The sequence below is a fragment of the Phaseolus vulgaris genome, chromosome 6 (genome assembly GCF_051622355.1).
Source record: "Phaseolus vulgaris cultivar YP4 chromosome 6, ASM5162235v1, whole genome shotgun sequence".
NCBI classification, from domain to species: Eukaryota; Viridiplantae; Streptophyta; class Magnoliopsida; order Fabales; family Fabaceae; genus Phaseolus; species Phaseolus vulgaris.
Window position 1 is genome coordinate 34,517,765 of NC_143503.1, and position 16,027 is coordinate 34,533,791.

At 33.2% G+C, this 16,027-nt stretch overlaps 2 protein-coding genes across 2 annotated transcripts; one reads left to right on the plus strand and one right to left on the minus strand.

Annotated features, from left to right (window-relative positions):
- Positions 1-438: 438 nt before the first annotated feature.
- On the minus strand, positions 439-1,887 carry LOC137832501 (fruit bromelain). The gene is made up of 2 exons (XM_068640696.2): positions 1,410-1,887; positions 439-1,248 (listed from the first exon to the last, which is right to left on the minus strand). The coding sequence occupies exons 1-2, from the start codon at positions 1,843-1,845 to the stop codon at positions 674-676; spliced, it is 1,011 nt and encodes a 336-aa protein (XP_068496797.1). The 5' UTR covers positions 1,846-1,887; the 3' UTR covers positions 439-673.
- Positions 1,888-6,240: 4,353 nt separating this feature from the next.
- On the plus strand, positions 6,241-7,264 carry LOC137833175 (F-box protein At4g00893). The gene has a single exon (XM_068641535.2). It carries the CDS (start codon positions 6,263-6,265, stop codon positions 7,187-7,189), a length of 927 nt encoding a protein of 308 aa, XP_068497636.1. The 5' UTR covers positions 6,241-6,262; the 3' UTR covers positions 7,190-7,264.
- The last annotated feature ends 8,763 nt before the right edge of the window (positions 7,265-16,027 follow it).

Genomic DNA, 16,027 nt, shown 5'->3' on the forward strand with positions numbered 1-16,027 from the left:
CATAAAGTGTTCTTTTACCGACATCTACCTATCTTACAGAAATCCATATAAGAACTTATAAATAATAGAGGTAAAATATATTTTCTTTAACCGATGTAACACTGAATGTATTTGTTTAATAGTAAATCTAGCATTTTGGACAATTAAAATCCAAAATGAATATTGGTGACTAATACGCTGATGAGTTTGAGATTAAAGAATGTTAATATTTTAAAGATAAGGGATTAAGTTGTTGATTAGTGAATGGCGAGTAGGAGAAAAAGTTTTGAAAATTGTTTGAAAGAAACTAGATGATGTCGCCACGTCGCAATGTAGAATTGGTTTCTGCATTGCCTATTTAAAGCACACAATGTGAATTGCATATATAAGAGTTCCAGAAAAGAAAAACATTTGTTCAGACTTCAATACTTAAAAAGTTTCTAAACATTTATAGCATTTTCCAACATATATGTGTATAATTCATTAACTCGGACGAAGCGAATAACTTCGTACTTTTACAAAGTATAAAAAGACATGCAAAAACCTAGTTTGCAAATATGAGAAACGACAAGTACATTATTAGACTGAGACAAAGAAAAGACAATGCTTAAACTTACTACAACACTATAGTTGCTACAGTAACAACATCATGCACGCACACTCCAACGTATTCAGAAAATTTGTTTTGAAATAACTACATAATTGGATAAGAAGCTTTCCTGGCGACGCCACAAACACCTCCAGGCTCACCACTTTCCCTGAGCAACTTCATGTACCCCTGCTCTCCCCAGCTTTCACCCCATGAATTCTTTATCAACCAGTACTTTTGACCGTCTTCGCTGGTGCCATAACCAACTATAACAACTGCGTGGTTGAGATCAGTGCCGCATGGTCCTTCAAATACACCTGTCTTGTGTGACTGAAAGTTTTCATTAACAGAAACGCCAACTGACACTGGTTGCTTGGCCACGGCTTGTAGTAGTTGCTCTTCACTATTTTCAGGTACGTCTTCGTATCCCATTATTTGAGCTGCGGCTTCTGCCCTCTGGCATGTTCCAGCAAACCCTTGGTATGGGTAATCGCTTTCGGTAGCGATACCCTGGTTTTCGTTTATATATTTGAATGCTTTATCCATGTAACCTCCACGACACCCGAAGTTATTCCCAACACAGTCCACTAACTGTTGTTCTGACAGTGAGATCAAATTGTTAGTTTTTATTTGGTGAATGCCTTCTACAGCTGCCGCAGCTGAAAAGGCCCAACAGCTTCCTGCAATTTAACCATGCAATAGATTAATGTCAGAAAATCACATCCTGTTCTGGTTACAAGTGAAAGAGAATGGCTATAAAAAAAATAGGAGATAAAATTAATCAACAGTTATTTTGCTGTAATGTTAATATAAAACACAAGATGAAGAGTTGATTACGTACCGCAGCGACCTTGATTCTTAATATCGGTGACGGCTCCAAATTCCCTCCAGTCCAAGCTTGTTGGAACATTAGTCACACTCAAGCGTGTAGCTGTGGATGAGCGTGGTCGGCTTGAATTGATCTTCAGTCCTGTGTATGAGGCGATAAACTCTTCTACGGTTAAGTCTGAAAATTGATTCAGCCCCAACGTGTAACTCTTGTTCCCACCACTGTTGAACTTCTCTATGTATTCCAAGTTCTTTACAAATATTTTTAACCTTTTTTCCTTCTCTGCATCATCAGCATATGCTCGTTCGAATTGGGTCATCCAATCCTGGTGAGCTGCAACAGCAGAAGATTGATCATACAATGTTCGGGACATGGCTGGGAATGCACATGTCCACAACATCACAGCGCAAACAGCAATCACATGCTTCGTTTGAACTGAAATACCCATTTTGTTTATGAGACAGAACAAGAGATGTATTGTATGAAAAGTGGGTATGAAAACATAGCATTCATTTGGCATATTTATAGCACATAAAATTCTATTCCCTTCCGATAATCTCGGAATATAAGTATTCACGTATCACAAAATGACCTCATTTGCCCTTACCTTCGTATCTTCCTTGCTTAAGATTGACCGCAAAATCTAAATGTAATTGAATGTGAATGTGTCCAATAAATACGGCTCAATCAATCTATGCTTCTCTTTTTCTTTTCTTTTTTCTCTTATTTATGGAGTAAATATCTGCAACTTTTATAAGACATAGTACAAATAATTGGAACTTAATTTTTATTTTAATTTATAAAAATAAGTCGATGAGGTTGCTCATCTCATTTTATCTTTAATTCACTTAGCAAGACAACGTAAAGCGAAGACTTAAAATATCAATTCATCCTTAACTTGTAATTAATGTGAATTCTTCAATTCTCTCATGATCATCCTTATTTCTGAAAACCAAAGGTACATAAAATTTACTTTTTATTCTTATTCTCGTAGAATTGAATAACATGTATATCCATATATTTGAACTCATATCGACCCAAATATTTATGAAATAATTTTTTTTACAAAAATAAATTCATCAAAGCAAAAACCAAAGAAACATCTAATTATCCATATTTAATATTTAATGTACAGTACATCTTCTCTTTAAACCCAAATGATAGTTAATAAGTTATAATTTCATAAACTTCTAAATAAATAAATTATAAATATTTTAATAAATTAATATTAGTGTAAGAGCGCATATTTTATATATATATATATTATTCCATATCTGATTTAAAAAGTATTAGTTATATTCATAATTATGTCTTCAATCTAAATATTTTCTGATACCAAGACAAGACAAGGTCAAACAAAAATACAAGTTTATTTATCATTTTTAGTTTAATTTATTTTATATTTTGTTAATGAAGTTATTGGATCAATTACGTAAGGATGAATAATTGAATATTTTATCATCCTTCCTCTCATTTAAAAAATTAAGATATTTAGTTTCCTATTTTCAAAATTCGTAATTTTAGTCTAATTTTTTTTTTCTTGACTTGTCTTTTTTTCTTATATTTAACTAATTAATTAAATATTTTATGGTACCGTAATTGAAGATGTCTGATCCAGGTTGAATTGAACATTAAATAAAATAATATATGTAAAATTTAGGATTGAATCGAAATATGAATTTTCTAACCAAATGTCTCTTTTAAAATTGGGATGAGAATTGTGGATGGAAAAAAATAGGATGACCAAATAGCATGACAAGGTTATAATTTTTTATTTTTTTTAAGGTTTTTATGTAAAAACTATAAAATATAATAAATTTTACTAATTGTAATAGAATAGTTAGGCAAAATTATACTTCTACCTCATAATAAATGTATTAGTGCTGGCTAATTAAAAAAATAAAAATGAATTGTATAGTTAATAAAATATAACTATTTTTATTTTAAATTTGAAAATACTATAAATAAATAGAAAAGTAGAAAGCTGAATACTGAAGACGTGAACAATGGTTAATAGATAGAGGAGAAGATGAAGGATGTGTTGCAATCCAAGAATTTTCAAACATGCGATGTCTCCAACTGTTTGGCATCTTTGACACGTTAAAGTCAATATCGTAACTTTATTTTTACAGGGTTTAATTTTAAACCTTCAGTTTCACATAATTATTTTAACTCTTTAAAAATAATTTTATAAAAAGTAATCCTCTAAAAAATAAAATTACACCTGTTTAGTCTTTTAAAACAAATATGTAGAAATTAGTTTTGTTGTTAATCATTTTCCCTGTATTGTGTTAATTATATATTGTTTATTTGACAGTGTGAAAATCATGTGACCAATGTTTCATTGAATTCCAAAACAAATATTGAGTTTACTCAGCATTATAAGTTGAAGCAAACAAATATTCAAATTCCACAAAACTCGTTAGTGGCTTGATTGCCGGATAATTCAGCTTCATTAAGCTCTCATGCAAAATGCCAATATTAACTCGATTAAACCTAACCTTATACATTTTTAATTTATTTTCTTTCATAATTCAATTATTTTTTATTAAATTATATAATTAAAGATAATCCTAATCTTACAAAACTTTAACTGAAAATTAAAAGGATATAACTTACTTATAATTAGCTTTCCAAATAAGAAGTTCTATTATAGAAGTATGATTTTTTTGGTAATTTACTTATTTATTTAATGATAAAAAAAATTAAATCTTGACTTCTTCTATTTTTTTTCTTATCTAATTTCTAAAATACATCTCACCACATATTTCGGACAACAAATACTTTTATTATAAAGGTAAAATACAAGTACTTCGTAAAAATAGACAAAGTATTTAATGTTTTGGTTTGATTTGATATTTGGTTAAAAATAAATTTAAATAAAACATAAAAATTATATGTAGTTAAATTTAGTTTAATTTTAATGTAAAAAGTTTTTGAACCAAACTAATAATTTTTAAGATTTAGTTTGAATTGATTTTACAATTTATTAGTGAGAATTATTTACCTGCACATTGTGTGTCTAAGAGGTATTGGAAAGTAATTAAACCACTGTCGTTGGAATATGCTAATTATTAAGATATTATATTAGTCCAATAATCTATCCCATCTAATCTCAATCATTTATTACTTACTTATTAATATTTTCTAAATTCTCTACAACCCTTCCATGAAGAAATCGATTCGCTCATAACAATCAGTGCATAAACTATAATAGAATAAAATTTAAAGATACAAAAATTATTTATTTAAAATAAAGGAATAATAAGAAAAAAAATAACTAAGCTGTAGCATAAATATTCGTCACTAATATAACAAAAATATTACATAATTTAATATAAATTTACACTTAAAAAAAATCATAAAAAAAATTAGTGAAAAAAATAATTAATTATTAGAGTGACTAAATTATAAAACAGACTTTGGTAGCAAAAACCGCTAATTAGATATCAATTAAAAAAATTTATCAATTAACAATATATATATATATATATATATATTTTATCAATTAACAAAAACCAACAACCATCTATCATCCTAAACTGGGTCATGCCAATTAAATCGATTTCAAACACGATAAAGGAGCAAGACACCAGTCAGAAAATGAGAAACAAGCAGAGGGTATTTTAGAAGTTACACATGACCAAGCCTTCAATTGAGCCAAAGTGAAGATTTTGACCACACCTCTAAGCGAAAGGATCAATGGAAGCGGCCGACGACACTCCTAACCACGCGGAACATTGACTAGTAGATTCCTCCGTGCAAAAATAACAAACTAAATATATTGTAATTTAGTATTTTTGTTTTTAAAACAGGTTTAAATAGAAATATATAATAAAATTCATAATAACATTTATAAATTTATCTCATGTATTAATTCAATAAAATTATAATTATTATAAACTTATAATACAATATCTATAATAAAAAAATACAATTTTTTAAAGATATTTAAAAATTGCGAATACATATGACAACCATTTATTTTTATGTAAATACTTATATTATCAGCAAGAAATACATCTTTCATAAACCCTAAAATTAAATGAGTTAGAATGTAAGAATTTAAAGAAAAAAATATAACTATTCAAATTCTTATATTTCAAACATTTTTTGCATATGGAGAAAAAAAAATTTATTGATGAGAAACCATAAAAACTCATGTACCAAATACTATACTAAAAAAATATTTCATTTTCAAGTTTTTTAATAAGCTAATTTTTCATTGTCAAGTGAGATAAGAATTTTTTTTTCTTTTTTCATAAAAGAAATGGAACAGTTGAGAAATAAGTAGAAATAATAAATTTTTATTTTACTTCTTTCTTGTTTTTATTTTAGAAATGGAAGACAACAAATGAGAAACAGAAAAAGTAGTTTGTATTTTACAATTGAAGTTGAAAAGAGGATGAACTGAAAAACTATATAAAAAAAAAACCTTTAACTTTCTTTTCCTTCATTATATTTAATTATATATAGATAATTGAGATTGGGATTCCATCAGTAGTTAGGTTTTATTTTACGTTTTCAATTCAAATAGAATATCAGGTGAATTGACAACAGAATGTTTAAAATGAAATAAACATTGTTCTTTTAATTTGGGCAGAAATCTTGTCGTAATTATGAGTTATCTATCCAACGTTACTAATTTTGAAATAAATATCTTGAAAGAGATGTTAAAGTTGTTGGGATTTTTTGTTGTGTAACTGAAAATAAAAACAAACTTGACTGAAAGTGAGGAGAGTGTGGTTGGTATTCTATATATAGATGTGGATGGATACATATGTAGATGTATATATATATATATATATATGATGCAGGGTGCAATATGATGATGTGAAAGGGTAACTGAAGCACAGAGATAGAAGATGAGTGTGAAGTGGTCAGATCTGCCTCGTGACCTTCTTTCGCAAATTGCAAATTGTTTGGGGCTTATTGACTTTCTCCGTTTCGGTGTTGTTTGCAAAGATTGGAACACTGCTTCTTTTAAAGCTTTTAAAGTATCACCCGATGATAAATCTGTTCTGTGTGATCCATGGTTTCTCATATATGGAGGAGAAGGTTCCGACTGTTCCCTGCTAAACCCCCAGAACAAATGCTACACCATCAACCTTCCAGAACTTGATGGTGCAACGTGCCTTGCATCGTACGAAGGATGGTTGCTTCTCTTTGGGAATGGTTCATTGTTCTTTTTTTGCCCCTTCTCAAAAGCAAAAATAGAGCTTCCAAATTGCCCTTTTACTGAAGCACGTGACCATGTTGCAGCATTTTCAGCAGTCCCCACTTCTAAAGATTGCATTGTTGTTGTGCTTAACACCAGCAGTAATAGTGAATTACATCTGTCCATGCTTTGCAAGGGGGAAGATCAATGGGTGAAGTCCTCGTTTTCGGGGCACAAGTTCAGCAAAATAAGAACAGCTTTGTATTATGAAAACAATGATTTTCACTTTCTGGATGGAGAGAATGGTCTTGTTACCTTCAGTGCTTCTAAAAGCAAATGGAACAAGTATTATATGCGTGTATGCACTGATAAATCTCCCCCGTCTACGTTATTGCACTATATCATAAGTAAAAAGACTTTTCAATTGAGAAATGAGAAGAGAGAAAAAGGATTTATAAAAGCAAATGATTCAATTTCTACATGCGGAACTATAGTTCCACATGCTAGTGGTAAATGCGACACGATATTTCGGAGTGAAAGCATTGAAGCAGAAACTAAGCCTGGAAGCCGTCATCTCAAAGGAGTATGGATCCAACCCAGATATCTTTATGCTCCTTCCACCCAAACGTGGTAACTTGTTGTCTTCCACTTTTTTTTTCTCAGTCTTTCATGCTTTTGTTCTTTTTTTTAAACTTGGGTTTTTGTTACTTTCTCACCTATGGATCCTACCCTTTTACTGTCAAGGGTTTCGATCCAAACAATTTTATTCTTCTGTTCTTATTTTTCTTATTATCTTTGTTTATTTTGGGTGTTTTCTGCTCATGAATAGGAATTTATTTTAGATGTGGAATTGATTTTTATTTAAATAATTGTGCACGTTTTTTATCAAATAAAAAACAATATTCGTATTTACTTTTTATGCCTCCTGGTTTATTGTTTAGGAATTGATTTTAGATTTAAAACCGATTTTAATTCTAAACAATTTTAGATCTTTTCCTATTTTTCTGATAAAAAAAAAATTCGTACTGATTGGAGTTCTCCTTGAAATAAAAAAAAAGTGTAAAAATAAATTATTTAACTTCGTAGTCATTTTTTAAAGAATCTATATATATTATAAGATTATGAAGATTATGAATCGTGATCAACCACCACACATCGAATCGAAACAACCTTAACTGCTTCACAAATCCTTTTAGAATTTTAATTATAGAAATATTGACTATAATTTAAATGATGTTTTGGTTTCATACAAAGTTCGTTAGATACCTATGTATATGATGAATATTAATATTAATTTAAATGGTTTTATATTTTTATACATTGCATATAATTTTATTTATAAAACTTTACCATAAAATATTTGAAATTATTTTTTATGATTATTAGTACTTATTTTAAAATTATTTTAATGCAGATCGTTATCAATGGGTAATGCATAGTTAATTATATGATATACTGATTTAAATTACCCCAACTAGAATGTTTTTAAATGGTTATTTGTATTTTTTTTATCATATTAAAATATCAAATCTATTATTCTAAATAATGAAATGGCATTAGTTTCAAGAAAATGTATAATGCACTATCTTTTTAACTTCAATTTTGAAGCAATAATTTTTGTTTATTTTAAATGGTCTACGATACGGATACTGACATAAACGACATTAAACACGGAATACGGATGTAGGAACGGAATATGGATGTAGGAACGGAATATGGATGTAGGAACGGAATATGGATGTAGGAACACGGAACACGGATGTCGGAACACGGAACACGGATGTCGGAACACGGAACACGGATGTCGGAACACGGAACACGGATGTCGGAACACGGAACACGGATGTCGGAACACGGAACACGGATGTCGGAACACGAAACACGGATGTCGGAACACGGAACACGGATGTCGGAACGGAACACGGATGTCGGAACGGAACACGGATGTCGGAACGGAACACGGATGTCGGAACACGGATGTCGGAACGGAACACGGATGTAGGAACGGAATACGGATGTAGGAACGGAATACGGATGTAGGAACACGGAACACGGATGTAGGAACACGGAACACGGATGTAGGAACACGGAACACGGATGTAGGAACACGGAACACGGATGTAGGAACACGGAACACGGATGTCGGAACGGAACACGGATGTCGGAACGGAACACGGAACACGGATGTAGGAACACGGAACACGGAACACTGATGTAGGAACACGGAACACGGAACACTGATGTAGGAACACGGAACACTGATGTAGGAACACGGAACACTGATGTAGGAACACGGAACACGGATGTAGGAACACGGAACACGGATGTAGGAACACGGAACACGGATGTAGGAACACGGAACACGGATGTAGGAACACGGAACACGGATGTAGGAACACGGAACACGGATGTAGGAACACGGAACACGGATGTAGGAACACGGAACACGGATGTAGGAACACGGAACACGGATGTAGGAACACGGAACACGGATGTAGGAACACGGAACACGGATGTAGGAACACGGAACACGGATGTAGGAACACGGAACACGGATGTAGGAACACGGATGTAGGAACACGGAACACTGATGTAGGAACACGGAACACTGATGTAGGAACACGGAACACGGATGTAGGAACACGGAACACGGATGTAGGAACACGGAACACGGATGTAGGAACACGGAACACGGATGTAGGAACACGGAACACGGATGTAGGAACACGGAACACGGATGTAGGAACACGGGACACGGATGTAGGAACACGGAACACGGATGTAGGAACACGGAACACGGATGTAGGAACACGGAACACGGAACACGGATGTAGGAACACGGATGTAGGAACACGGAACACGGATGTAGGAACACGGAACACGGAACACGGATGTAGGAACGGAACACGGATGTAGGAACGGAACACGGAACACGGATGTAGGAACGGAACACGGATGTAGGAACACAGAAGTAGGAACACGGAAGTAGGAACACGGATGTAGGAACACGGATGTAGGAACACGGAAGTAGGAACACGGAAGTAGGAACACGGAAGTAGGAACACGGAAGTAGGAACACGGATGTAGGAACACGGATGTAGGAACACAGAACACGGATGTAGGAACACGGATGTAGGAACACGGAACACGGATGTAGGAACACGGAACACAGATGTAAAAACACGGAACACTGATGTAGGAACACGGAACACTGATGTAGGAACACGGAACACGAATGTAGGAACACAGATGTAAGAGCACGGAACACGGATGTAGGAACACGGAACACTGATGTAGGAACACAGAACACTGATGTAGGAACACAGAACACTGATGTAGGAACACGGAACACGGATGTAGGAACACGGAACACGGATGTAGGAACACGGAACACGGATGTAGGAACGGAATACGGATGTAGGAACGGAATACGGATGTAGGAACGGAATACGGATGTAGGAACGGAATACGGATGTAGGAACGGAATACGGATGTAGGAACGGAATACGGATGTAGGAACACGGAAGTAGGAACACGGAAGTAGGAACACAAATGTAGGAACACGGAAGTCGGAACACGGAACACGGATGTAGGAACACGGAACACGGATGTAGGAACACGGATGTAGGAACACGGAACACAGATGTAGAAACACGGAACACAGATGTAGAAACACGGAACACTGATGTAGGAACACAAAACACGAATGTAGGAACACGGATGTAAGAACACGGAACACGGATGTAAGAACACGGAACACGGATGTAAGAACATGGAACACGGATGTAAGAACACGAAACACTGATGTAGGAACACGGAACACAGATGTAGGAACACGAAACACGGATGTAAGAACACGGAACACAGATGTAGGAACACGGAACACAGAACACGGATGTTGGAACACGGAACACGGATGTAGGATGTAGGAACACGGATGTAGGATGTAGGAACACGGATGTCGGATGTAGGAACACGGATGTCGGATGTAGAAACACGGATGTAGGAACACGGAACACGGATGTAGGAACACGGAACACGGAATACGGATGTAGGAACACGGAATACGGATGTAGGAACACGGAATACGGATGTAGGAACACGGAATATGGATGTAGGAATACGTATGTAAGAACACGGATGTAGAAACACGGAACACGGATGTAAGAACACGGAACACGGTTGTAGAAACACGTTACACGGATGTAGGAACACGGAACACAGATGTAGGAACACGGAACACGGATGTTGGAACACAGAATACGGATGTAGGAACACGGAACACGGATGTAGGAACACGGAACACGAATGTAGGAACACGGATGTAGGAACACAGAACACGAATGTAAGAACACGGAACACGGATGTAGGAACACGAAACATGGATGTAGGAACACGGATGTAGGATGTAGGAACACGGATGTCGGATGTAGGAACACGGAACACGGATGTAGGAACACTGAACACGGAACACGGATGTAGAAACATGGAACACGGATGTAGGAACACGGATATAGGACGTAGGAACACGAAACACGGATGTAGGAACACGGATGTAGGAACACGAAATACAGACGTAGGAACACGGAATACGGATGTAGGAACACGGATGTAGAAACACGGAACACGGATGTAAGAACACGGAACACGGTTGTAGAATGTAGGAACACGGATGTAGGAACACGGAATACAGATGTAGGAACACGGAATACGGATGTAAGAACACGGATGTAGAAACACGGAACACGGTTGTAAGAACACGGAACACGGATGTAGGAACACGGAACACGGATGTAGGAAGACGGAACACGAATGTAGGAACACGGAACACAGATGTAGGAACACAGAATACGGATGTAGGAACACGGATGTAAGAATACGGAACACGGATGTAGGAACACGGAACACGGATATAGGAACACGGAACACGGATGTAGTAACACGGAACACGGAACTCGGATGTAGGAACACGGAACACGGATGTAGGAACACGGAACACGGATGTAGGAACACGGAACACGGATGTAGAAACACGGAACACGGAACACGGAACACAGATTTAGGAACACGGAACACGAATATAGGAACACGGAACACGGATGTAGGAACACGGAACACGGATGTTGGAACACGGAACACGGATGTAGGAACACGGAACACGAAACATGGATGTAGGAACACGGAACACGGATGTAGGATGTAGGAACACGGATGTCGGATGTAGGAACACGGATGTCGAATGTAGGAACACTGATGTAGGATGTAGGAACACGGATGTAGAAACACGGAACACGGATGTAGGAACACGGAATACGGATGTAAAAACACGGAATACGGATATCTCTAAAATGCAGGGGAATTTATATATTATATAATTTTAACTTATATAAATTAAAAATAAATATTTATGTGCAAAAGTATGTTTCAGATTCTTTTGGGAGCAGAAAAATATTTTTCATTACTGGTTCAAAAGAATTTGTTCCTTATTTTTATAATCATAATAAAAATTTATACAATAAATTTGAGTTTTTAGAAAATTATTGTATTTTTACCTTTTAAAATTGTGTTAGAACCGTGTTAGAATTTTCAAAAATCTAACAAATATTTTTTGAATTGAATACGATAAGTATCCTACGAGTATCGACACCGATGCATGTTTCCGACACGGATAGACTCATATAAGTGTCCGAGTATAAGACTATAACACATGTTTACACGATTTTTGATCTTAATTGCGTTTTATCTATTTTTTTCAAATATAAAAATATGAAGTGCGCGCTATTTCTATGAACTAACAGTTATATGTAATTATATTTATTAATAGTTTATTTACTATTTTAATTTCATATTTGTAATAATTATAATAATTTATTGTAGATTTCATTTCAAAACTTTTAAAGAATTAAAATATTAGATAACATTAGAAAAAAAATCTCCAAATGTAATCTTTATGATAATACAAAACATGATTTTATTAAATAATTTTCATTATCATTGAAAAGATAAAAAAATTTAAAATTATTTTTAGAAAAGATGAATATGATAATAATACATATAACATCAGAATTAATTAATATTTCTTTACGGACGATATTTTTACTGAATTTAAACTAATAATTTTTATTTTATTTTATTTAAATCATAATAATATTTATTACATAATATTTTTTAATTATTTTATAATAGAAACAATTTTTGATAAAATAAATTATTGTAATGATAATAGTTGAAATAATAATAACAATAACAATATATATATACTTAGTGAATTTTAAAGATAAATATATTTATTACAAAGAGTACACATTTTTATTATATTAAGTTTTTATCAAGACAGGATTACTAATCAACAAATCTTGGGAAAAACAACCACTTCTATCTATCTATATATATATAATTCTAGAATTTCATTGATATTTTCACCTTATTCTTATACATAGAAAATTAGACTCAATTTTTTTACTGCAATTTGAAATCATAATACTTTCTCTATAAGTAATATAGTATACTATTCTATAAATTAGATTCAATAAAAGCTGTTTTATTGCACTCATATAACTATCTGATTCAATTATTCAACCTAAATGCCAAAATTATATTATTCTTTATATATTCTGTTTGTCCTTTACTACAAATATAAGGAGAACCGTATAGCAAATAGTATCAAAAAATTTCTGTCTCAACGAAGCACACATAGAGATATCGATAACACACAAAGAGTTAATGGTATTTCATAACTAATTGATTGAGCAGCTGCTCGTAGACCACCCAAAAAGGAATATTTATTATTTGACCCATATCCTGACATAAGAAGTCCAATGGGGGCAATACTCGAAATAGCAATCCATAAAAAAACACCAATATTCAGATCAGATAAAACAAAGTTATAACCAAAAGGAATTACTGAATAGCTTAATATAATGGATATGACTGATATAGCTGGTCCAAAACTAAATAAACGAATATCTCCTTTAGATGGAATAAGATTCTCTTTAAAAAGTAATTTTGTTCCGTCTGCTAGAGCTTGAAGAACTCCAAAAGGACCGGTGTATTCAGGACCAATACGCTGTTGTATCCCTGCAGATATTTCTCTTTCTAACCATACAATTGCTAGTACACTTATAGTAATTCCTACTATAAAAATAAAAATAGGCACAAATACCCAAAGAATTTCATATATCTCTTTAAAAAATTCTAATCTGAAAAAAAAATGTATATCTTGTATTTCTGTTAAATCAATTATCATTTCAACGATCAACTTCTCCCATAATAATATCTATGCTACCTAGTATTGTCATAATATCGGCCAATTTCATTCTTTTAACTAATTGAGGAAGAATTTGCAAATTTATAAAACCCGGCGGATGAATTTTCCATCTCCAAGGAAAACCATTTTGATCGCCTATTATAAAAATTCCTAATTCTCCCTTGGGGGCTTCAATTCTTACATAAAGTTCTTGTTTTGGCAATTCAAAACTCGGAGACGATTTTTTACTAATAAATCGATACTCAAACTCATTCCATTCTGGTTCTTTTTCTCTATCAAAGCAGCGGATTTCTAAATTTTCATATGGCCCGCCGGGAAGTCCTTCCAAAGCCTGTTGAATAATTTTTATGGATTCCACCATTTCACCAATTCGAACTAAATAACGAGCTAAAGAATCTCCTTCTTTTTGCCATTGAACTTCCCAATGAAATTCCTCGTAACATTCATAATTATCCACTTTACGTAGATCCCATTGTATTCCGGAAGCCCGAAGCATCGGTCCTGATAAACCCCAATTAATAACTTCTTTTACATCAACGACACCTACGCCCTCAACCCGTTCTAAAAAAATAGGATTTCGCGTAATAAGTTTTTGATATTCGGCAATACTTGTTAAAAAATAATCGCAGAAATCAGAACATTTATCTACCCAACCATAAGGTAGATCAGTCGCTACCCCCCCGATACGAAAAAAATTATGCATCATTCTCATACCTGTCGCAGCTTCAAATAGATCATATATGAATTCTCTTTCTCTGAAAATATAGAAAAAAGGGGTTTGTGCACCAATATCTGCCATAAAAGGTCCTAACCATAGTAGGTGAGAAGCTATACGGCTTAACTCCAACATGATTACTCGGATATAGCTGGCTCTTTTAGGTACTTGAATATTTCCCAACTGTTCAGGTCCATTTACAGTTATTGCTTCTGTGAACATAGTAGCTAAATAGTCCCAACGTGTTACATAAGGCAGATATTGTATAATTGTTCGGTTTTCCGCTATTTTTTCCATTCCTCTGTGTAAATAACCCAATATCGGTTCACAATCAATAACATCCTCACCATCTAGAGTAACAATAAGTCTAAGAACACCGTGCATTGAGGGGTGGTGAGGCCCCATATTGACTATCATGAAGTCCTTTCTTATAGTTGAGATATTCATAGGTTTTTGCTCGATTTATTCTTTTATGAATCGCTTAAAAAATAAAAGTTCATCAAAATTCAAGATCTAATAAATCGAATAATTGAAAATTACTCTTCAATTTAACGAATTTGTGACTGCCGAATATCAAACTGATTTATTAATTTTTTATACTGTATTCCATCTTTCTTTGACAAATAAGACAGTAATCTTTGCCGTTTTCCCAAGATTTTACGTAAACCTGTTTGGGATGAATAGTCTTTTGGGTGCAATTCAAAATGTGACGTAAGTCTTCGTATTCTATTAGTAAATTGGAATATTTGAAATTCAACCAATCCCGGGTTTTTTCCTTTTTTTTCTTGTGAAAGAACAGGTATAAATGAATTTTTTACCATAAAAAAATAAAAGTTTTCCCTTCTCCTCGTTTTTTTGATAGATATTTTTATTGATCAGTAATTATAATGACACTAATTTTTCATTTTTTGATATAAATACGAAATCCTATTTTTTTTTATTTAGAAATGAAATCCATTGAATTTCAATAGATATAAAGGAAACTAGTTTGATAGATTCAAAAAAAATTGTATAAATTAGAAAAAAAAGAGAATTTTGTAAATTTAATTCTCTTTTTTTTTCTAATTTATACATCATTGAATGAAAATCAATGCCATACCAAAATGCGTGTATTTAGTTAGCATATGTATCTATCTATATATAGATACATATGCTAACTAGAAGACAAAATTAGATTAACAGATTTTAACACGCGGATACAAATGTATCCTTACTATACTGAAACGGCTTCCATTATGGGTATTAAACCAATAACGATTTATACAAGCTAAATCTTCTAATCGATATTTTGGCCAAAGAAAAATTTTGAAATTCATTAGTTTTTTTTTCTCTTTCTCATTTCTTTTTTTAGTCAAAACTTGAAAACCCTTTTTTACTTTATTTTCATTATCAAATATTGTGTTTCTATGTATACTATTTCTATTATTTGGATATAAACAAATTCTCATTCTCAACTCTCTACGACGTCTAGCGGATAAAATGTTTTCAGG

Coding starts and splice junctions, on each gene's coding strand:
- LOC137832501 (XM_068640696.2), bottom strand. CDS start 1,845: ATGGGTATTTCAGTTCAAACGAAGCATGTGATTGCTGTTTGCGCTGTG. Junction 1,249..1,409: donor TAAGAATCAAGGTCGCTGCG/GTACGTAATCAA, acceptor GTTAAATTGCAG/GAAGCTGTTGGGCCTTTTCA.
- LOC137833175 (XM_068641535.2), top strand. CDS start 6,263: ATGAGTGTGAAGTGGTCAGATCTGCCTCGTGACCTTCTTTCGCAAATT.